This window comes from Amaranthus tricolor, chromosome 17, assembly GCF_026212465.1.
Source record: "Amaranthus tricolor cultivar Red isolate AtriRed21 chromosome 17, ASM2621246v1, whole genome shotgun sequence".
Classification (NCBI taxonomy): domain Eukaryota; kingdom Viridiplantae; phylum Streptophyta; class Magnoliopsida; order Caryophyllales; family Amaranthaceae; genus Amaranthus; species Amaranthus tricolor.
This window is the reverse complement of record NC_080063.1, coordinates 19,976,069-19,998,027: the sequence shown is the minus strand read 5'-3', so window position 1 is coordinate 19,998,027 and position 21,959 is coordinate 19,976,069. Positions and strand designations below refer to the sequence as shown.

The window sequence follows — 21,959 nt, the reverse complement described above, 5'->3', positions numbered from 1 at the left end:
AATTTTAAAGGAAAATTTGTCCTAAATAATCTCACATATTATTCATCTGTTGTGCATAATCTCAATTATTGATTATTTCTAAATAATTCAACCTTTATATATTTTTTGTTGACAACATTCCTTCTCATGTTTTAACCTGCTATTATAGGTTCCTAGTACCAAAAAGGAGTAGGGTGGACCCATGGAAAAACAAAAAAAAAAAAAAAAAAGTAAGTGTAACGGCTAGTAAATACTTATAATAAACAGTTAAAATGTAAAAGTACGTATTATCAGCAAAAAGAAATATATACAAAAGTTGAATTATTTAGATATAATCAAAAGGATACCCCACTTTCTCTCCCTCTCAAATGCCACCAGCTCATCTTATTAAAGCCACCACCTTTTTCTCTTTTTTCTCTTTACCCAAAATAAAAACAAAAAGAAAAACAACCTTTTTAACTGTAACACACCAAAAATATTATACTTCTAAATGTTTTAGTTTTTCAGAAAAAAAGGAAGTAAGAAGATCCCTATGAAAATTGAAAACTTCCCTTTTTCTTCCCTCTAAAAACAATAATCTTTGAATTTTATAAAGCTCAATTCTTTATTTTCCTTGCAAATATCTCAAAAAAATTAGTTCTTGATGGGTTATCTCTCATGTAAAGCTGAATCATCCATAGAAGTGACAAATTCTGATAACCCATCTCATAACTTTCAAAAACAAAAAAATCCACATAAAAAATCCCATGAAAAACCCTTTAAAATCAAAGAATTTAAGTATAATGATCTTGAATTAGCAACCAACAATTTTTCTGATCAAAAACTTCTTGGTAGAGGAAGTCATGGTCTTGTTTACAAAGCTGTTCTTCCATCTGGGCATCTTGTAGCTGTTAAAAAGCCTTCAAAAAACCAACAACAATCTTCATCTTGTGATGAATTCGACAATGAAATCAACATTTTGTCTAATCTTCAAAGCTCAAGGTTTGTTAATTTAGTTGGTTTTACAACTAATAATGATGAAAATTCAAGAAATGATAGATTGCTTGTTGTTGAATTCATGTGTAATGGTACTTTATATGATGTTTTGCATAAAAATTCTAGGGTTCCGAATTGGGGTAGGAGGATTAAATTAGCTTTACAAACTTCTAAAGCTGTTGAAATTTTGCATTCACAATATCCACCAGTGATTCACAGAGATATCAAATCTGCTAATGTGTTACTTGATAGAAATCATAATGCTAAATTAGGGGATTTTGGGCTTGCTTTGTGTTGTAATGTGGATGATTTTCGACTCCGGTCGACACCTCCTGCAGGAACAATTGGGTATTTGGATCCAACTTATGTGACCCCTGATAATTTGAGTACTAAAACTGATGTATTTAGTTTTGGGATTTTGTTATTGGAGATTATAAGTGGTAGGAAAGCTATTGATATTGGGTATTCACCACCTTCAATTGTAGATTGGGCTATTCCTTTGGTTAGAAAAGGGAAGCTATTAGCTATCTATGATCCTAGAATACCTCCTCCAAAGGATCCTATAGTTAGGAAACAATTAGCTGTAATTGCTGCAAAATGTGTTAGGTCTAATAGGGAGAGAAGGCCTTCAATGAAAGAGGTTGTCGAGGCACTTGAACAATTGAGTAAGTTAGTGCCATTACATTCATGGAATGGCTTAGCTAACCCTTGTTTGATGGTGGAGAGTGTAGGGCATCCTGTTGGTTCGTCTAATAGGCATATGAGCGCGAGGTTTAGAGGGTTGGAATGTGGGAATTTCGAGGATGTTGATGGTAGATTCGCCAAATCTTTGAAGAATCCGAGAAGGGTTTATTCGGATTTGGGGTTTAGGAATAATTTGATGGATTTGATGGCCGAGTGTGATGTAGACTCGGAGTATGGAGGAGAGGATGTGATTGAGCAAAAGAAACAGAGTTATAGTTCAAGTTTTAGGTTCGCAAGTGAAAGATATAATGACAAACAAAGGACTTCCCTTGCACCTTTCAATGATGGCGCGAGTCTTTCTCAGTTAAGGCGGAGTATATTGGACAATAAACGACCTCAAAATGGTTAGTACGTTGATTGATTTGATCTCATTATCAAACAAGAAATTTAGCGAGGGCTACATTTAACTCGGATGTCATTCAGCAGCTATTAAGGGTTGTTCCTTGGAGGGAAACCGAGAGTTTGAGCTTCTATTCTAGTACTAAATCTTTGCATAGATCACTTAATTTTGGTTGTTTCCAGACCCTGTTTTCGAGCTGGATATTGGGTTGTTGATGATGACTTAATTTCGGTTGTTTAAGTTTGCTTATTGAAATGTTGACAGATTTAGCTCATAATTCCGCCCTTCCGAGATACAAAGTAGAGAATGTTCTTTCTGAATGATCCTGTTTGAGCTGTTGTATAGTCTATTACACGCGTTGCTTGATTGAACATTGGGTAGATAATGGTATAGGGTGTAAGTGTAACCATTGTAATCAGTGTTTTGTAGCATAAATTCAGCTGTATTTCTCTCGTTATCAATGAAAATTGAATGTTGAAACTTCTTGTTGATTTGTTCCTCTGTATATAAGGCTTGTGTGTACTGTTAATATTGTGACTGGTGAGAAGCATGAGCTGTTGTATGTGCAGATCAGAGATCTACTGATCAACACTGTTGTTGAGAATCCAAATATTTTCAAGGTATATTTTGGTAAAAAAAAGTAACACGTAAGTTAGAAATATAAATGCAACACGTAATATTATCATATATGGCGCTAAATATTACGAGATTCAAACCTGTGACCTTCGCACCGATCTCATTTCTATATTATGTTACGATGAATGGTTACAGTAATCGGACATTTAAATAGTGAATGAGGCTATTGACGATTAATTTCATGGTGGTTACTGCCCATATGTACTGTTGTTAAAGACAATATTAGGTACAATCATGATGAAACGAGACAAGGCTAGCTTGACCTTTTATGCTAGTTTGATGCTCTATACAGTCAGAACAGTAGCAAAGAGAAAATTAAAATTTTTTTTTAAGGAAATGGTGAATAATTGGTAATAGATGAAAAGAGTGAATAAATTGTTATTTTCCAAAAATAAAATTGTTGCAAAATAAAAAAGACAACCCAAAATGAAAATGATGGTAAATGAGAGAAACAGAGAGTGTATCCTTAGTATATACTCCCTCTCTCCCTTCGTAGATGCAACACTCGTCTTTTTACACGAGTATTAAGAAAATAATAGAGTGTATTAAATTGCGTAGATAAGATTAAAAATTTAAAAAATATATATAGATAAGAATTAAAGAACAAGATGAAAGTATTGCGAAATATATAAATATTATAAAATGAAATAAATAAACTAAAATAGAAATGTTGAGAAATTATTGTGATAAAAGGGAGTAGAAGATCTTCCTTTGCTGAAATCTTGATTTGGCAGTAACTTAATTATAGAACAGATAAGAAAATTTCGGTAGCAAAAAAGGATTATGTGAAGACTGAAGAGATTATATTCCACTTCCTCTAATCACGATTATCACAGCTCATTAATCTACTATTAGTCACGTGCTCTATAATACTTTTAACTTTTTTCTTATTAATAATTTAATATTAATAAAAACTTAGGATGACCCTTAGAATTGTACATAAAAATTCACAAATTTTCATTATTATCATTAATTTTAACTTTTTAAGAGAATCTAATATAAAATTTGGGATTAATTAGTGTAGAAATATTCTATAATTATTTTAGCTTTTCAAGAGAGAATATTTAGTAAATTAATAAAGTATAATTAAATACTTATGTTTCAAAGTAAAAATAACATCAAATTACATAAAAATAATAGGAAAAATTGTTTTTAAAAAGCCAAACTTTTGGCCATCTGCAAATAAAGGAAATGACAATATTTGTCTCATTTTTGTAATTAAAGAGATAGCAGGTAATACAACCCTACTGTGACCGGTTAACTCGAGTTTCTTAAAAAAACAGAAATAAAGTTCTTAAAAAAGCCCTTTTATATCTCTATCTCCATTGCACTTATTAGCTAAACTGATCAAGTAATACATGGACAAATCATCTGGATCTACCTCCATTATTCTACCAAAACCTCCAACATAATTAACACTACCTTTAGATTCCTTGAATTTACCTCCATACTAAATTTTAATAGACACCTTTTCATTTATTATGTTTACAATTACACAAAAATTCTAATTTCTAATGCGTTTAACCAAATTGCACTATAAGAAAGTAAATTCCAACAATTACTAAGCAAATTCCAACAATTACTAAGCAAATCAACAATTATCAATAATAAGACATCAATTGCAGAATTTTAGAGTTAGAAACTTACTTAGGTTGTGATAAATTAGTGGAAATCAACTTTTCCCTAAAATTGCATTTGTGTCGCCATTGGAGAAGAATTAAAGGGATCGATTTTTCGGGTTGAAGATGCAGCGACTGGTTTAGTAGAGGGTTGAAGATGCAGCAACTGGTTTTTTCGTGGGTTGAAGATGCGAAATTAAGGTGGAAGATGCAACACTGTTTTCGTGGGTTTGCAAGGGAATTGGAAGATGTTTGTGAATTTTGAAATAAAGTGGTGATGATAGAGACAAATATGTACTATGGGTATGTATGCGAAATAAATGCTAACCGGTTACCAGTAAACTATCTCTTTAATTGCAAAAATGAGATAAAAGTTGTCTGTTTATTTGCAGATGGTCAAAATGTTGGCTTTTTAGAAATAATTTTTCCAAAATAATATAATATTCTTTCTTATATACAACACTTAGAGCTGTACATATTATTTTCAAAAATTTAATTATCACATCATGGTCTAGGCTCTAGAGAGTATCTAAATTGTTGAATATCTATTCTTGTTAATTAGAATTATAGAGCTGTCTAAAATTAATCTGACTCGATCCAAAATATTCATATATAAAATTAACGAGAATGATGTATAGTTATAAGGGCTGTATAAAGAATATAAGAAAGAATCTAATTATTAATGTAATTCAATATAATATTTGCCTTGAAAATGTAAGATACTCTATTGTATTTTATTAATTTAATTTTATTGTTTCTTGAAAAATTTAAAATAATTAGTTAAAATACTAATTATTTATTATTTTTATGCTAAATTCTATAAGAAAACTAAAAAACTAATAATAAAGAAAAATTATTGATGTTTATATAGAAGACATAGAGTTGTAAATTTCTTACCCTAAAATAAAAATGAAATTGTGTAGTCTACAGATATTTAGGTTTATTAGACCTGAAATAGAAAAATATATGTATCGATGTAATAAACGCAATCATGAAAGAAAATGCAATAATAGAAAGGAAACAACAATTGCATGATTGAAGGAATAAAAAAAAAAAAGAAAAAGAAAAAGAAAAAGAAAAAGAAAAAGAAAAAGAAGTGGTCAAAAGCACTCAATTTCACCTGGACAGTTGGCTTTTTGTCTCCACTTTATATGGCTTTTCCCTTCCTTATAAATAAATTAACCTTAATTTTTGTCTAATATGTTTGTTTAAACTTAAACCTAAAATATTTTTCAAAAAAAAAAAAAGAAAATTGAAATCCTTGACAGATTTATTTTCTGTAAAAAGTCAAGAATTTTGCATTTGTTTGTTTGTGTGAAATACTAAACATCTTTAATTTGAACTTTAACCTTTTAATTTATCAACTACTAAATTTATGTTGTTATAGAGAGTGAGATTAAGTATATGTTTCAATTAATTTGAGATTATGTTACTAATCAATCATAATAAAACCTAATTAAATACACTAATTCAACATGATTATATATTGAAAATTAAATTCTTATTACAACATGAAACGTTTCTAATGTTCTATTAAATTTTATCAAAATCATATTAAAAAAATTTAACACCTTATTTGTAAGAATTTTAATTATAGATATTGTATAACTCTTAAATACTGAATATTTCACAATTACATATTAAATATTTCTCCTTCTAGTTTGTTTTACTCGACACAAAATTTTCTATTATTGAGGGAAGTCATAATTATAATGCATAATTTGACATTATTATTGCAATCATTTTGCTCAAGAATGCAAGAATCCTATAAATTAAAAAACACAAATTGTTGTGAGAGAATGTCTCTTCGAGAGACGCATTAGATACATGGGCTAAATAACCTAATTAATACAAATGAAAGACAAAATAAGATTGTGGGGTTCTTATTTTGAGGTTGTCTCTTTGAGAGACGATCTTTCACAAGAATAGCCGATTAAAAAATTACCTAAAATAAGTTGAAAATTTGAAATGTATAAGACAATTTATCAAAAAAATAAATAAAATAGTATAAGTTTCAACTTTATTCCAAAAGTATGCGTGAAATTCTCAAACCAGAGGTTTGGGGCTGTTCGCAGTTAGTAACTACTGCGAACAGGTCAAAAAAACAAAATAGTTGTTTGCAGTTACTAATTGTGAACAACTATTTGACCTGTTTTTGTGGAGCATGTTGCTCGCAGTTACTAACTGCAAACAGGTCAAAACAAGTCAAATAGTTGTTCACAGTTACTAACTGCGAACAACTATTTTGTCTTTTTTGACCTGTTCGCAGTTACCAACTGCGAACAGAAGTAACTGCGAACAGCCCCAAACTTCAGGTTTAAAAATTTCACACTTATTTTTGGAATAAAGTTGAAACTTATGTTATCTTGTTCATTTTTTTGATAAATTATCTTATACATTTCAAATTTTCAAATAAGTTGTCATAAAAGCTAGCCCATAATCTAAATGGGCCCCATCTCCTAAACCATTTACCTTTGGATTGTGATTTTTGTAAGGATAAATTTGGGAAAATTTGAAAAAAAATAAGATTATTTAATAACTTTATTTAAAAAACAAGCTTCGTTCAAATTTTATTTCCAAAATAAGCGTTCTTGACTTCAAAGCTAAGCTTAGTGTAAAATCGCTCTTACTAACAGCGAATTAAAAGATATGGTAAAAGTTTTAGTCAAGGGTCAAGTCGCTGTTACTAACAGCGACTTAATGGTTGACTAGTCAACTATAAAGTCGTTGTTAGTAACAGCGACTTGACCCTTAACCTGGTTTGACTTTTATTGACCCTTTTGTATGATTTAAACTAGCCGTTATAAAATTGAAAAATAGCCGTAATGAAATTGAAAATAGCCGTTGTTATTATGTTCTATAAATAACTCCGTCATCTCCCTACTTCATTGTATCCAAACTCCATCATTCTTGTTCTAGTTAATCGATTTTGAAGGTAACATAAAGTATTATGTTAGTATTATTCTCAATTTATAAATGTTAATATTATTTTTGAATATTTACTTATGTTACTATATCATATGTGTTCCGTAGATGTCACAGGAGCATTCTATTGAAGAGCTTTGTGATTGTGGTTATGAAGTTGAGATTAATACAGATTGGAGCGACGTCGATCCTGGCCGTGATTTTGTTGCTTGTCCATTCTTCTTGGATGAAGGATTCGGATGCATGTACTTTAGGTGGGTTGCTCCGAAGGGTACCAAATCGCTTGAAAAAGAAAAACAAGAGCTTAAAGATGAGGTATTTAATCTCAAGAGACAAATAGATTATATGGAACATAGGAAAGAAGAGACTGAAAGGATTATGAGAAAGTTGAAGAAGAAATCTTAGTTACTGGCGGTGGTTTAACTTGACGAATGAACTATGTAATTTGATATGGATTCGTTGAACATGAATGAAATTGTGTTGAATTTTCGAGAGCATTTCCCCTATTTGAATATGATTGTCTGTTTGATTTTGATTAAATTCATACTTAATTCTTGGCGGAATGATTCATCGCCGAAAACTCTGAGTAATTAACATTATTTCATTTATAATAAACATGTGATAATACGATAAAAATATATACATCTGCATATAATTTACAAATTATACACAAAAGTCCAAATGTTACAAATATTCAATATGTACAAATGTTCAATATATATACAAAATGTTGCTAATGTTCAATATATACAAACAGTATACTAATGCTAATTCTCCTCCTGTACCCTGTCTAACTGTGACGGTTTACGACGCCTCCTACGATAGTAAGAGGCTGTCGCATGACGCTCGGGTAGGGGAGGTGATTGATATTAGGATGATCCAACACCCTGTGAGGACCCGACACCATAGTCAGGGCACGTTAAGTCTACCTCCTCAAGATGAACATCGGCATGATGAGGAGATGACCCTTGCTCGTCCATAGTGGTGTCAGGCACAACGACTTTTAGAATGAAGTGCTGAAACTGTGTCCCTAGGAGTATGCCTTGGGCAATCTCCCGTACAGGCTTCTCCTGGGTGAAGCTGATGACAACTGCTCTGTGCCTGCATTAGCCTAAAGTATTAATGAAATGTATAACATGTAAGTTCTATGGATAATAATCAACGTTGAAGAATACTTACAAACTGTGTCATCGTCGGTGCTGCGGGAGCGTACTGGGCGACTGCGATGATACCTCGTGGTGTCATCCATCGACGAGTGATGGAGAGGAACCACGGCATGTAATCCATCGAAGTAGGTGCGCCTACAGCCTCGATCGACGCACCTTGGGCCAGCAACTCTAGCCTGTGATCCCAACGAGCTACATGGCGCCAATTGATCTCCAACCAGTTCTTGGGCTCCCGTCCCTTGCGTGAGTTGTGATGGAGATCCACCACTGTGTCACAAGGCAGCGGGATGCCCTGTACCATCCCAAATTGGTGCAGTACGCGCTCAGGGAGATGCACTTCGACTATGTCGAAGCATATCAAAGGTATAGAGGCTCTCCACGCCCATGACAATATCCCTGAGTGCTGAGGCAATGCAGCGTATGCCTCAGTGGGATAAGGGTCCCATCGAAACTACACGTGAAAATATAATTAATAAATTACGCAATGTGATAGTTACAAGACTAGTTGTAGTGAAGTCTGTACCTGGTCAGCTCGAAGTAGATCGAATTGATCGCGGTAGAACCCCACGCCAGATCCTGTATGGGTCCTTGTACGTCTATCAAAGGACCATTGCGACCCATACGGCACATGTGGGGGTGGAAGAATTGGTGGCGCAAATGCACCACGTCCCACACTCCTCACCGGTTGCCTAATGAGAATGTGCTCCCACGCCCAAAGCGATGAATTACAGATATAAATAAGTAAACGAAAGACAAGAACAAATTAAGAAACAAAGCGTTAACATGTAAAGTTAGTATTACCTGGAGTATAATCAGGGGCCCAACGATCTCCTTCACGTTCTTCCGTGAAGCTTCACACAGTCTTCTGTACAGATAAGCTAGGGCCAGCGATCTCCTTAGCATATCTCTCAATGGTAGCCTCATTAGCACCTTCAGGGAGGTGCGAGAAGTTCTGCGCAGGCCATGTTACGCGCAACTGATAACCGGTTTCTAGTAAGTCGTTAATACTAAAAACCAAGTTATACAAACAATATTTATAATCACCCTGATACTACTACAACGAGTGTAATGGTAAGTCGGGGGTCGAACCACAAGGACAAGGGATGCTAGACTAAAGACTTGGTATGGGAAGGTTATATGGAAGGTTGGTTGGTGGGTGAACTTAACTAATAACAAGAATAAGAAGCGAAACTCAACAATGAAAGACAAGCGGGGAGTAGACTACGACCACCCTAGGATGGTCTATTGGAAATTAAGATAAGCTAGGTCAAGGGAGTTCGAATGATAATCAATCAAGACACTCTAGATATCGAGAGGAAGTTGGTGACCCTATAACCCACACGAACGACCTATAATTTCCCTATGTCTCTCTAGGAGTGGCATGACAACATTCGAATCGAAGATCTATCAACAACCATCATCAACCTCAACCCTAATCCTAAACATTGAAGACAAGACCAAACCTAGGGTTTCTCTAACCTAAAACCCCAAAGGAAACTACTCTAACATACTAGAGACAAAAGCAATGAACAAAGAAAGAATTAAAGGAATTGAAGAACATGAAAGCATTAAATCTAAACTAAGAAAGCATTAAATGAAAGCATTAAAGAAGCAATAGAAAGAAGCAATAGAGGAAAGCAATAAAGACATCAAAGAATTAAAGAAATATACTTACATAAATGAAGTGACATGAAAGTAGATGAAAGCATAAATGAAGAACTACAAATCCATATTAGGGAAAAAACTAGAGAAAACATTAAAGGGGTTGATGTTCTAAAATGAGGCACTAAGGTACTCAAACTAAGCATCCCCTCTCTTACATAAATGAGGGGTATTTATAAGCTAAGAAACAAAAGGGGTAAAATGCCCTATAAGCCCTCGCAATTTGGTTTGCGAAGAAATGAAATCGTGCAGTCTAGGGCTTTCATTCGACCGAATTGAAGGTGCATCCGCTCGAATGGGCACCCATTCGACCGAATGGGGCTCCATTCGGGGTTTCCAGAAAGTCCAGGCACATTTTGATAGAGTTTTGAAGCCATTCGCTCGAAGCTATAATCCATTCGCCCAAATCCAGCATCATTCGATCGAATCCAGCATCATTCGCCATTTCCAGTAGGTTTTGAGCTTTTTCCTTTGAAGTCTTCAGCCCATTCGCCCGAGCCAGCTCCTGTTCAACCGAATGGGTGATCAAATGGCTTTAAATCTTCTTCGAAGCATATCCTCGAAGTGTCGGAAGGTCTTGGAACTATGCATGGATCTCGGGGATTACTTGGAGTGCTCGAAAATGCCTTGATATTCGTGTCTCTTCTTCTATTATGATGTCTAAGCCTCGACCTCGATCCATTTCACCTCGAAATCTCCGAAAATACCTGAAATAACCTTAAAACACTGTGGGGGCAAGAGCAAGGTAAAATCGAGTGTAAAACATATAAAACCAATGAGAAACTACGAGACTCGACACTATAAAGGGGATATAATTGTGCTCTAACTCGAGCACATCAGCAATTCACTCCCTTTGGCTACCTCTGGGGGAGGGCGGACTCCTAATACCCTATGCACTTTATCTTGCCAACTTTCGAGTTGGCGTCCAACGGTGTAGACGTCATGTCCCTCGATAGGAAGCCGTGTAAGCACAGCTACGTCAAGTAAAGTGACAATAGCCTCACCTAGAGGTAGGTGGAAGGTATGTGTCTCTTGGCGCCTCCGCTCGACTAAAGCCGTGACTAGCGCCACAGTTCTAATACTAGGACGAACGTACACACCAACATCATTATCTTCCTTAAAGGACCACTCAACTACAGTCCCGGGGTTAGAAACTTGCATTGCTTTCAACAAGCGTGGAAGGAGAGGATAAGAATCTTCCCATGTCCCATAGATGGAGACAAGGGCTTGCTGTTTAGCACACCATGCCCGCTTATAGATCACTTCGACACCAAATTGGTCTTTCACCATTTGTCGCACCACAGAGACCTTAATTGATGGGTCTTCAGCAACACAATTTCTAATAACATTGTTAATCACGGAAGATGTCAAATGAATGCGTCCAGCTGATACATTTTTAGTACTTAGCACACAACCCTTATGCTTCCCTTTATATGTAAAAATGTCCCATGAAGGTGAATAGGAGCTCTTCCTAGCCCTTAGCCTTCAAGCACACCCTCTCTTACACTTCAAGGGGAGCACGGTTTGATTTGAAGTCTTAGTTCGGTACTCAACGTTCCTACGAATATGATACAATCTAATAGCGTCCAACAAGGCATCCTTGTTATCAAACATCATACCCTTTTGAAACTCTCCTTCATCGGTGTAGGTTGTATCACAAGCCCAAGACCTCCAAGAGTTGTCCTTAACGTGTTCATCTAGAGGGGGAACTAGTGCATAAGGTGTAGGAGCAACGATTATTAGAATGTTGCCTAAGGTCATGTCATTAGTTAGAGCCTCCTCATCAACACCCACTTCGTCCGCAGAAAGAGCCTCCTCATGTCATTACTCTCACTATTAACATCATCCCAAGGCTCATTTGTATCTTCTAAGTTAAAAGTATCATCATTACAAGGAGAAGAGGAAGATGGCATAATGGGATTTTGGGTTTCTTGGGTAGGGAAGGGCATAGGAGAAGGAGCAGAAGAAGTTACATTCAGGAATGCATTTGTTTCTATAACATTGATATTTTGATTTCCTAGGGGTACCTCTTCTACATATAACTCTAAAGAAGGAATAGAGGTAGACTTTGAATACTCCCACATTGCATCTATAGCCTCCTCATCCTCAACCGGAAGAGCTAACAATTCTCTACTCGTATTGTATTTAAAACTTACATTAACAATACTTCTTGTAGTGTCAATGTCAATCTTAGAGCATATAAGATGTTTAAATTCATTCAAGTCCATGTTTGAGTTGCATGCAAACAGTTTACGACTTTACGTCTTCCCCCTGCATACTTAACATTGCTACTACTTGATCGAATTGAACCATTCCAAAAACATACAACAGTCACACGAAATGAAGCCATTTCTACAACAATACGTACAAAATCAACATCACCATCAAGTTCATAAATATATACATATATAACAACATTGATTAAATTTAAGGTTTGCATTCAAACATTCTCTAAATTAAACTTAAATTTAGGGTTTGCATTCAAACATTCTCTACATTAAACTCAAATATTTTCTACATTAAATTTATTAACAAACAACCTCATTATGAAGATCATGGCAAATAACAAGTACATTTGACATATTCATAAAGTTTAAGTGTAAATGACCACTATAAATGACATACATTTTAAAATCAACAAGAACTAAATAATTTATAATAAAAACGTACCTTAATAAACTGTAGATCAACAAGAAGTAGTAAATTGCAAGTTTATGAACCTGCATTTATGTGAAAGTTGATGAAGAATTTGTGAACCCTAATTTTCGAAAAAAAAAAAAAAACACAAAAAATAGTACCTTATTTGAATGTAGAAAGATGACAGAATTAATTAGTAGTAGAAACTTAGAATTTGATGAGATTAATTGAAGGATTGAAGTTGATTTTAATGGTGGAAAGAAGAGGGAGATTTCGTGGGTTATTTCGCTAACACAAAATCGAGTGAAATGAGGAAGGAGGAAGAAGTTGTTGTATTTACAGACGCATTAAATCGCTGTTACTAACAGCGACTTGACTTTGTTAACCAGTCAAACATTAGGTCGCTGTTAGTAACAGTGACATAAGCCTTGACTAAAATTTTGACCATTTCTTTATACTCGCTGTTAGTAAGAGCGATTACATACCAAGCCTAGCTTTGGAACCAAAAACGCTTATTTTAGGAAAAAAAATTGAACAAAGTTTATTTTTTTGAATAAAATTATTAAATCATCTTATTTTTTTTTCAAATTCTCTAAATTTGGTGGGATGATAAGCCCAACACATAAAACAGACCCATTCGTGAATTTTTGAAATACTTAAGCAAAATAAAAATTAATTAAATAAACTAAGTTCTAAACTTATTCCAAAAGCAAGCGTGAAAATCCCAAACCTGAGGTTTGGGTCTGTTCGCAATTACTAACTACAAACAGGTCAAAAAAGACAAAAATAGTTGTTCCCACTTAGTAACTAGGAACAGTTATTTTGTCCTGTTGCTGTTCGCAGTTAGTAACAGCGAACAGCCCAAACTTCAGATTTGGGAATTTCACGCTTACTTTTGGAATAAGTTTAAAATTTAATTTATTTAATTAATTAATTTTTTTTTTGCTTAAGTATTTGTTGTAGTGATAATGAAATTCATACACATGCACGTGAATTAGGCGCACGTGATTATTGTCATCATCCCCCATAATTAGAGAATATGAAATAAAAAATTATTTTTTTTTAATGGAAAGAAAAACCAAAGAAGGAAAAAAGAAAGAAGGAAAATTACAAATTTGATATTAAAATTAGTTGTCACAGTTTTTGTAAGGACAAAATTTTAACAAAAATTGGTTGAGGTGTCATATTTTAACATTTTTTCGATTTTTATATTGAAGAGAACCAATAACAAGATATATAAAAAAAATTGTGTAGATTAATACACAAAGTTCAAAACGAATACATATTTTTTCTCATAATCAAAGTTACCAACTCATTCTCTCTTTTACCTCAACATACTGCTTCCATCTAACTTGTATACTTCTATTATTCAAACAATTTCAAGGAGACAAGTCGAGTAAATTTATTTATGGCCGAGATATTTGAGAAGTTCTAAAAAGTTTTTTTTTTTAAATCATGTATCCTATGGAGATATATATGCAATTCACAAATTTTAGATCAAAATTTCATCCTCAGAGTCACCAGATTTTCCAATGAGAAATATGCCCCCACAATGCTCGATGATAGACCCAAACATAGAAATATCAAGCAATAATAGACCCATTTCATTAGGTGATATGCCCAAATCATGGAAATGAATTTAGAACATGTGAATTTTGCCACCTTCTTACAAATTACAATAGGACAACATAATTACATAATTGTCCTTTTAACAAGGATAGGTTACAAATCTAAGCTTCCTACTCCCTAGATACTTCACACTAGGCAGATAAATCTGGATGAGACTATGAATTTCACAGGCATCAACAGTTCTACTACACACCTTGTACGTTCAATAACAGAATAAGGGAGATTGCATATCTACAATGGGGTCGCAGCTGTAATACTTACACAGGTTTGTCATCGAGGGTTCATACCTACTTTCTGTAAGCGAACTTTGATCTGAGACTTTAATAATTTCCAAAGCGAAAACTGTGAGCCAAAGAACCGCACTCTTACCAATTTTTCCGATCCTTCTCTGACGAACTCCACATCCTTGGTGAGATCGTATTTTTTGGCCTGTGCTTCCGCATCATTGAGCAGAGGCAATGTGACAGAGCTGTTGGATTCTAGGCTTTTGATCCAACCACGCAGTAAATAGTTCACTACCTGTATAGATGATGAAAAATGATATCCCACAAGTTAACGGTAAATACAAGAATAAAGGCCACATAGTACAAAGTATATGGGTTGGTTAGTATGTGATAACAAAGGTATTATATTTACGCTTAATTTTATAAGAGATATCCCATCTCAACGTCTAACAGAATTGGCTTCGCAAATTTTCAATAGCACTCAAAACCGATTCTTAAATGTTGAACTAATTTAACAACAAAAAGAGTTTGGATATGGAAATGCTTTACCATACATATTATGGTGGAAATTATCCTACATTATCACAACTGCAAAGTATAACCATTATATATTACCATGTCCTTTATGTCAATTGGGGCAAAGATTTTTTGTTTTTTTAGTTTTGGATTATAATGAACTATATTAGAATGATTCATTAAATCATGTGCATTTCTTATCTATGTGAAGTTGCAAATGATGTTTGCTACCAAGGGTCAATCATAAACAATCTCTTTTTTCAACCACTAACTAGGGTAAGGTTGCGTACACCACACCCTCAAACCCCGCTAGTTGGGAGCCCCTTGATGATATTGGGTTAATGAAATGTTGTTGTTATATATCTCCATATCATAACAGACTGTAATTAATGAAGCTAAATTAAGTCAGCACTCACAACATCGATTGTATAGGGAAGGCATACCTCAGGAACTTCATCATGAGGACAATGACCTGCAGGGCTTATCTCATAATATGGAGCATCTGGAAGTTGCTTCTTCACCTGTTGGCCCCAAATGGGCTTCACCCATGGATCTTCCTTTCCATACATGAGGCAAACAGGAACATTGCTTTCTCGACATCTACAAAAATGGAAATTAAAAGGTCCTAAGCAACGAAATCAACACTGATACAAAATCAACACTTCTATTATGCAGGCAAAGAAGGCAAGGATAACGTTCTTTTGTTTACCTTGATAGAGACTCATTGAAAGAAAATTGACCAGTGGGGGCACACATGATTGAGGCAAATGCAGCAGCAGCAGCGGGATGCTCTGTTACCTCAACGATCTTGGAAAATACCTTATTAACATCTGTTGTGTGGTCAGCATAAACCTGCCTCAGTAATTCTGCTATAGTTTCCGGATCACTCATTTTCTGCCAACTAAAATTAACAAAGACAACCTATTTTAGACTTCCAATGCAGCTCAGCATTATAATATATAGTTGTATAATTACTTCAAATCATAGCAAACAAAATATAGTTTCCTACTACTTTTTGTTTCAGCGGTCTATATAGAACTCAAATTAAAAGATCAGATATAAAACTTACACTATGTCCATGAACTTTGTTACATTGGGAGGTAGAGGAAAAGTTCCAGCCCAAGGAAACATCTTAGCTAGTAAAGGAGATTTTGAGGAATTAGGAAGAAAACCCCAGAAAGGTGTTGCATTAAGCAGGGTAACACCCTTTACCAACTCGGGGTTACTTGCCGCAAAATAGGTTGCCACGTATCCTCCAAGTGAGTTCCCAACAACATAAACTGGTTCACCAATGACCTGCAACCATTTTTTTTAGGTTCCATCACATATAAACTCAACTGTAAAGAAAGCTACAATCTACTTTGAGAAAGCAACACAGTACAGGAATTAGAAGAAAAGTGCCATGAATGGCAGCAAAAGTTTGAAAGTATTTTCGATACACAAGGTATCACAAAGGTGACAACCAGAAGCACCCACGTCTTTGAGGTTGAGTACATGTCAGCTTTGTAATAGGGGGTGTGCATGACTATAATTATTAGATCTATCCAAGAAGCAAAAGGATATATTATATATACAAAAAAAAATTAACATGTTTTGTGCTTTGACAAAATAATAAATGGTGTCGATATTAAATCCTCAGATAATCTTTCCACCAACATATGCACTTTATATCATCTCATTAGTAGAATCATTTTCATCTATCGAAACACATTGGGTAATGCGTCAACAATGTAACCATGATCAATGCTTCAATAAGCAGTCATGCTCACAGAAAATTAAAAAGATACCTGCTCAATGAAGTACTGCACTTGATCCTTCCACAGATCAACAGAGTAAACAAGTTTCTCTGCCCATGGTTCAGCTTTCTCTCCAAAGCCCCATGCTTTATCCTTCTGTTCGGAGGGACTGGCTTCCTTCAACAAAGGAGCAGGATCTTCAACGGGCAAAGACTTGCCTTGGCCAAGAAAATCCAGAGCCCATACTCTATAATCACGCCCTAAATCCTTCAGCTGCTTTTCATAGTGAAAGCTGCCCACACCAAATCCTGGAAGAAAGAGCAGAGGTGGGGAATTCACATTCTGACTTCCAGCTTTCGCATAATGTACATTAAGCTTGGGCTTCCATTCCCAATAACAGCTACTAATAGGAGCGCTTGATTCACCTTTCGATTCATCTGGCAACCCTGGGATCTGAACCTTTGGCACTGAATCTGCACTATCAGACACATCCTCTAAACTTTGTTCCCCACCAAGCACAGTACCACTAAAACTTTCATTGAAGGCTCTTATTGGAGAAACCCGGTGACTTCTAATGGAGTTGAGTGACCCAGCAACATCTTGTTGATAGGTATTGTTAACTAAATAATGCTTCCTAGAGTAGACACTTGAAGAACTACTACTACTTAAGCTAAATAAAACTTGCGTCTTTTCCCCTGCAGAAGGCAGCAAGCTTTGTGAACTTGTTTTTTTCTCAGCTAAACGTAGCCTCACAGGAGAAGGTGCTGAATGGTATAAAAGAACTTCCATGTGAAAGAAAAAACTTTTCTGCACAAGGCCAAAAAAAGACTATCAAATAAAGAAACAGTTGTCGTAAGAAATTGATCTCAAGGCAACTGTTGACGCAACAAAAGCAGTATGTGAATCCAATAATTTTTAAAAAGAAAATAAAAATGAAAAGACATTCCACCAAGTCTCTATTCAGAAAGCATTATACAGAACTTCTAACAAGCATACTAGAATTATCTCCCAGAAACATAATACAACTGCTCACCAATTAATGGAACTATGCTCTACCATATGCCTCTCGTCCACATGCAAAGGCATGATCAAAGTTCTTGTTTGAATGCAGACAGATGCATTCATAACTGAAAACATATGATTAGTGGTATATGGTTGGTGTCATACATTTCAGTATATTCCAGATTTTTCACACCCTTTGTCATCTGAGAGGTGAACACCTTAACTAGGTTTGCAATATAAACATCTCAATAAGTCAAAATCCCCTGTTGCCCAACCCCACAGCCATAAGAGTAAAAGTCCTGCTGACCAAAGTAATCTTCATTAATATGCAGTACAATCCTTGAGTGTTGCTTCCAATTTTGGAAAATCCTTTCCAACTCATTCTCTAATAGTCTAATATCTAAATTCTATTTTATTTCTTCTTACTTTGGCAATTCTCCATCTTTTAACTCTCCTAAAGACTAGTTTGTTACTTTCATTTCGGGAATTCCTCATCTTTCAACTCATAATCAGCTTCCTAATACAATTTTATTACTTCCAATTTCGGGAATCCTCACCATTCAACTTCTAATCAACTCCTTAATAGATAACAACTAGTTTGCTAGTTCTAATTATGGAAATTCCTGGTTGTTCAACTTAAAAGCTACCTCATAAAGACAACATACTTTGGCAATTCCCAATTCTTCAACTCAAAATTAACTTCCTAAAAACTACTCCTATTATGTACTTGTTACTTCCAATTTCAGAAATCCCTTGTCGTTCAACTTGAAAATCAACCTCCTATTGACCACTTTGCTACTTCCAATTTTGGGAATCCCTAACCATTCAACTCAAATTGACTTCTTGACAACTAGGTTGCTAATTCTAATTATGGAAATTTCTGATTGTTGAGCTCAAAAGCTACCTGCTAAAAATAACTTACTGTGGCAATTCTTTATGGTTCAAGTCAAAATCAACTTCTTAAAGACTATTACGTTACTTTATTATTTCCAATTTCGGAAATTCCTCATCCTTCAACATAAAATCAACTTCTTAAAGACTACTATATTTCTTCCAACTCCATCAATTCCTCATATTTCAGCTCAATACCGACCTTCTACAACCTAAAAAGCTGATTTTCCTTCTAACTCCATAAAATCCTCGAACTTCAACTAAAAAGGCACCTTCTAAAGACCAAAAATTTCTCCAATTATTTGACAGTAGACAATCACTTGGTAATCAAAAGTCATACACATGGTTTTCATCCTTAGGAAGGCATACTCCAGTGACAATATATCACTTTTCAATATAAAACTATCACCAACATAAAAGATGCTAAAATACCCTAATTCAATACCTAATTCTAGTTCCTTCACTATAAATTCAAAAATATAATCTCCTTTAGTTCATCCTAAAAAAACCCTAACTCTACCAAAAACAAAAACAACAACAACAAAAGTCACAATTAGCTTAATTCAACAACTTTCCATTCTTTTTGCCAGCAAAAAAAAAAAAGAATATTTCCAAAATTTAATAAATATTATATCGGCAAACACAACATAATTATAATCATTTTTCCAAAAATTACACTAAAAACATCAGATCAACAAGTAACAAATACACAAAAAAATATTCCAACTTATAAATTCTAAATTCAGAATCAAAAACCGCAATTACATCAAAATAGGTCAAATAATCAAATAATCACATAAACAAATGATCAAATACAAACTTTGAGCATAACTAACTAACCTACTAAAAAACTCCGAAATTTAGTGAAAGAAGAAATGATTAAAGAAAGGAATAGAGAATATAATTTAGATTCATATAATCTAGGAAGGAAGAGAATTATGAAGAGAGAGGATGAGAAGTTAATACTAATAGCCAATAGGCGTAATAGCACAGCAGGCTGTTTGAAAGAAGACGTAACCATATGCGTTGGGTCCGACCATGTTTGGACCTTGGTTTTGCTTTCTACCCCCTACATTTATTCAACGTGTCAAATGAGTTTTCTTTGTTTTTTTTGGTGCTAAAAATATCGGTGTCTTTAATTAATAATATTGACAATTGTTGTATTTTTAAAATTTAAAAGTAAAATTAAGAAGTAATATTTGATGTTTATTAGCATTTGATTGAATTAAATTAAGTTAGAAACAAAAATAAAAAAATAAGTTAGAGAGGATTAGTTTGAGTCATAAATAAGTAAATAATATTATTTAACAATATAATACAGTAGTAGAAGTATAAATAAGTGATGGTGTATTAGTAAGATGTTGCATGCATGTGAGATGGGTGATTAGTGGAGATGTTAATATAGAAGTACAAAAATAAGTTTTAAAAGTGATAAAATAACATGGGTGGAGAAGAATGAGACCAGTAAGTAACAAAGTGTATGCTATGAATATTTAAAAGTTATAAATCATAACTCAAAAGAGCTCTATATATTAAAAAATGAAAACAAAAGGTTAAATGGAGGGGACTGGTACTGTGATAGATGTGATGGTCCAGTCTGCAAGGTCCCCGCAACGTCAACGGGGTATGAATGGTCCATCTCTTTCAAATGATAGTCATAAGCAGGAGATGAGACGTGCGTATGGGCGGTAGTCGGTGAGGACTCTGCAGCGACTTCCGGTATGAAGTGCTGGAACTGCGAGCCGACGAGCATGTCATCCGCAATCTCCCTCACCGGCTCCTCGTGGCTGTACCGCATCACTGCTGTCGTACCTTGTGCCTGCAATTAATATTTAGTTAATGTAACATTATATTATGTAATCGGCAACTTAATCATTTAAATGCAAATGAAGAATTACAAATTGCGTCATCGTAGGCGCAGCAGGTACGTAATGTGCTGATGCGATGATGGCACGTGGTGTCATCCATCGGCGCGTGATGGAGAGGAACCACGTCATGTAGTCTGGTGTAGTAGGTGCGTCATGAACATCGATCGGCGCACCTTGTGCCAGCAGCTCCAGTCTACCATCCCAACGAGCGATGTGACGCCAGTTGATGTCCATCCAGTTTGCCGTACCCTGATTTTTACGCGAAATCTGGTGCAGCTGGGTTCAGTGTCACAAGGCGGTGAAATGCCCTGTACCAACCCATATTGACGCAGTATGCTCTGGTAGATGTACTTCGACAATGTCAAAGCATATGAGTGGCACAGAAGCCCTCCACGCACCTGAATGAATCCCCTAGTGCTCAAGTACAGCTGCGTAGGCTTCCGCAGGGTATGGGTCCCACAAAAACTTAAATACATGTTATGAAAATGTAAGTGAAATGTTAACTAAATTGTACTAATGTTAATGAGTACTGAAACATTTACCTGGTTGGGTCGTAGCAGGTCTAACTCATCTCGGTAGAATCCGAGACCGGTGCCGGTGTGCTTGCATATCCGGCGTGCAAAATTCCACCTTGAACGTATAGGCATAGGAGTAGGAGTAGGAGCAACTACATTCCCTACGGGTACTTCTTCTACGTATAACTCCAAAGAGGGAATTTAGGTGGACTTTGAATGCTCACACATAGCATCTATAGCCTCATCATCCTCAACAGGAAAGGCAAGCCATTCTCCACTCATGTCATATTTAAAACTTATATTTACGGTACTTCTAGTAGGGTCCAATCCAATCTTAGAACATATAAAACGTTTAAAGTGGTTCAAATTCATGTTCGAATTGCATGCAAACAACTTACGTCTTCCCAACATAATGAACTTTGTCACTACTTTCTCGAATACAACCATTCCAAAAACATACTATAGTCACGCGAAATGATGTTGTTTTCTACATTAAGACAAAGAAAATCAACATCATCATCAACTTCATGCCCATACAAGTACATTATATTCATTTAATTATAATCTTTTTTGGTCTTAAAATTATTAAAAATCCATGATGTAACTAAGTTCATACATATATAATACACATAAAATCCAAATAATAAATCAATTCATAAGTTCATAAATAATATTTCTAATACCAACATCAACATCAACATTTCTAATTATATTATCAACATTGAATTCAACAATATTACTTCAAAAAACAACATAAAGCTATAAAAACAATTAAAAATTACCTTCAATACTTATGGATAATTAAGAAGAGTCATGATTTATCAACTAGTAACCTACATTTGAAAAAATAAGTAAATTTGATTATAACCTTAAAAAACTACATATACACTAAAAA

General features: G+C 34.7%; 3 protein-coding genes across 4 annotated transcripts; 1 reads left to right on the top strand and 2 right to left on the bottom strand.

Moving 5' to 3' along the window:
• The first annotated feature begins 10 nt into the window (after positions 1-10).
• Positions 11-2,529, top strand: LOC130803981 (serine/threonine-protein kinase-like protein At3g51990). The gene has a single exon (XM_057668240.1). The coding sequence runs from the start codon at positions 623-625 to the stop codon at positions 2,045-2,047; it is 1,425 nt and encodes a 474-aa protein (XP_057524223.1). The 5' UTR covers positions 11-622; the 3' UTR covers positions 2,048-2,529.
• A 5,404-nt stretch (positions 2,530-7,933) lies between these two features.
• Positions 7,934-9,351, bottom strand: LOC130804287 (serine/threonine-protein phosphatase 7 long form homolog). Its single transcript, XM_057668675.1, has 3 exons — positions 8,908-9,351; positions 8,398-8,835; positions 7,934-8,319 (listed from the first exon to the last, which is right to left on the bottom strand). The coding sequence occupies exons 2-3, from the start codon at positions 8,683-8,685 to the stop codon at positions 8,206-8,208; spliced, it is 402 nt and encodes a 133-aa protein (XP_057524658.1). The 5' UTR covers positions 8,686-8,835; positions 8,908-9,351; the 3' UTR covers positions 7,934-8,205.
• Positions 9,352-14,266: 4,915 nt separating this feature from the next.
• Positions 14,267-19,745, bottom strand: LOC130804129 (pheophytinase, chloroplastic). 2 transcript variants are annotated; one of them, XM_057668463.1, is made up of 6 exons: positions 19,522-19,745; positions 16,840-17,595; positions 16,122-16,348; positions 15,762-15,953; positions 15,496-15,652; positions 14,267-14,831 (listed from the first exon to the last, which is right to left on the bottom strand). In XM_057668463.1, exons 2-6 carry the CDS (start codon positions 17,575-17,577, stop codon positions 14,583-14,585), a joined length of 1,563 nt encoding a protein of 520 aa, XP_057524446.1. In that variant the 5' UTR covers positions 17,578-17,595; positions 19,522-19,745; the 3' UTR covers positions 14,267-14,582. The 2 variants fall into 2 exon arrangements, with proteins under 2 accessions (XP_057524446.1, XP_057524447.1); XM_057668464.1 differs by having other exon boundaries at positions 19,648-19,744.
• Positions 19,746-21,959: the final 2,214 nt, after the last annotated feature.

Bases quoted from the DNA above. Each gene is read 5' to 3' on its own strand.
- LOC130803981 (XM_057668240.1), top strand. From the start codon at position 623: ATGGGTTATCTCTCATGTAAAGCTGAATCATCCATAGAAGTGACAAAT.
- LOC130804287 (XM_057668675.1), bottom strand. From the start codon at position 8,685: ATGGTACAGGGCATCCCGCTGCCTTGTGACACAGTGGTGGATCTCCAT. The intron at 8,320-8,397 runs GTAAGTATTCTT...AGGCTAATGCAG, and splicing joins CACCGACGATGACACAGTTT to GCACAGAGCAGTTGTCATCA.
- LOC130804129 (XM_057668463.1), bottom strand. From the start codon at position 17,577: ATGGAAGTTCTTTTATACCATTCAGCACCTTCTCCTGTGAGGCTACGT. The intron at 15,653-15,761 runs GTAAACAAAAGA...CCATTTTTGTAG, and splicing joins TTCAATGAGTCTCTATCAAG to ATGTCGAGAAAGCAATGTTC. The intron at 14,832-15,495 runs GTATGCCTTCCC...TCATCTATACAG, and splicing joins CTCATGATGAAGTTCCTGAG to GTAGTGAACTATTTACTGCG.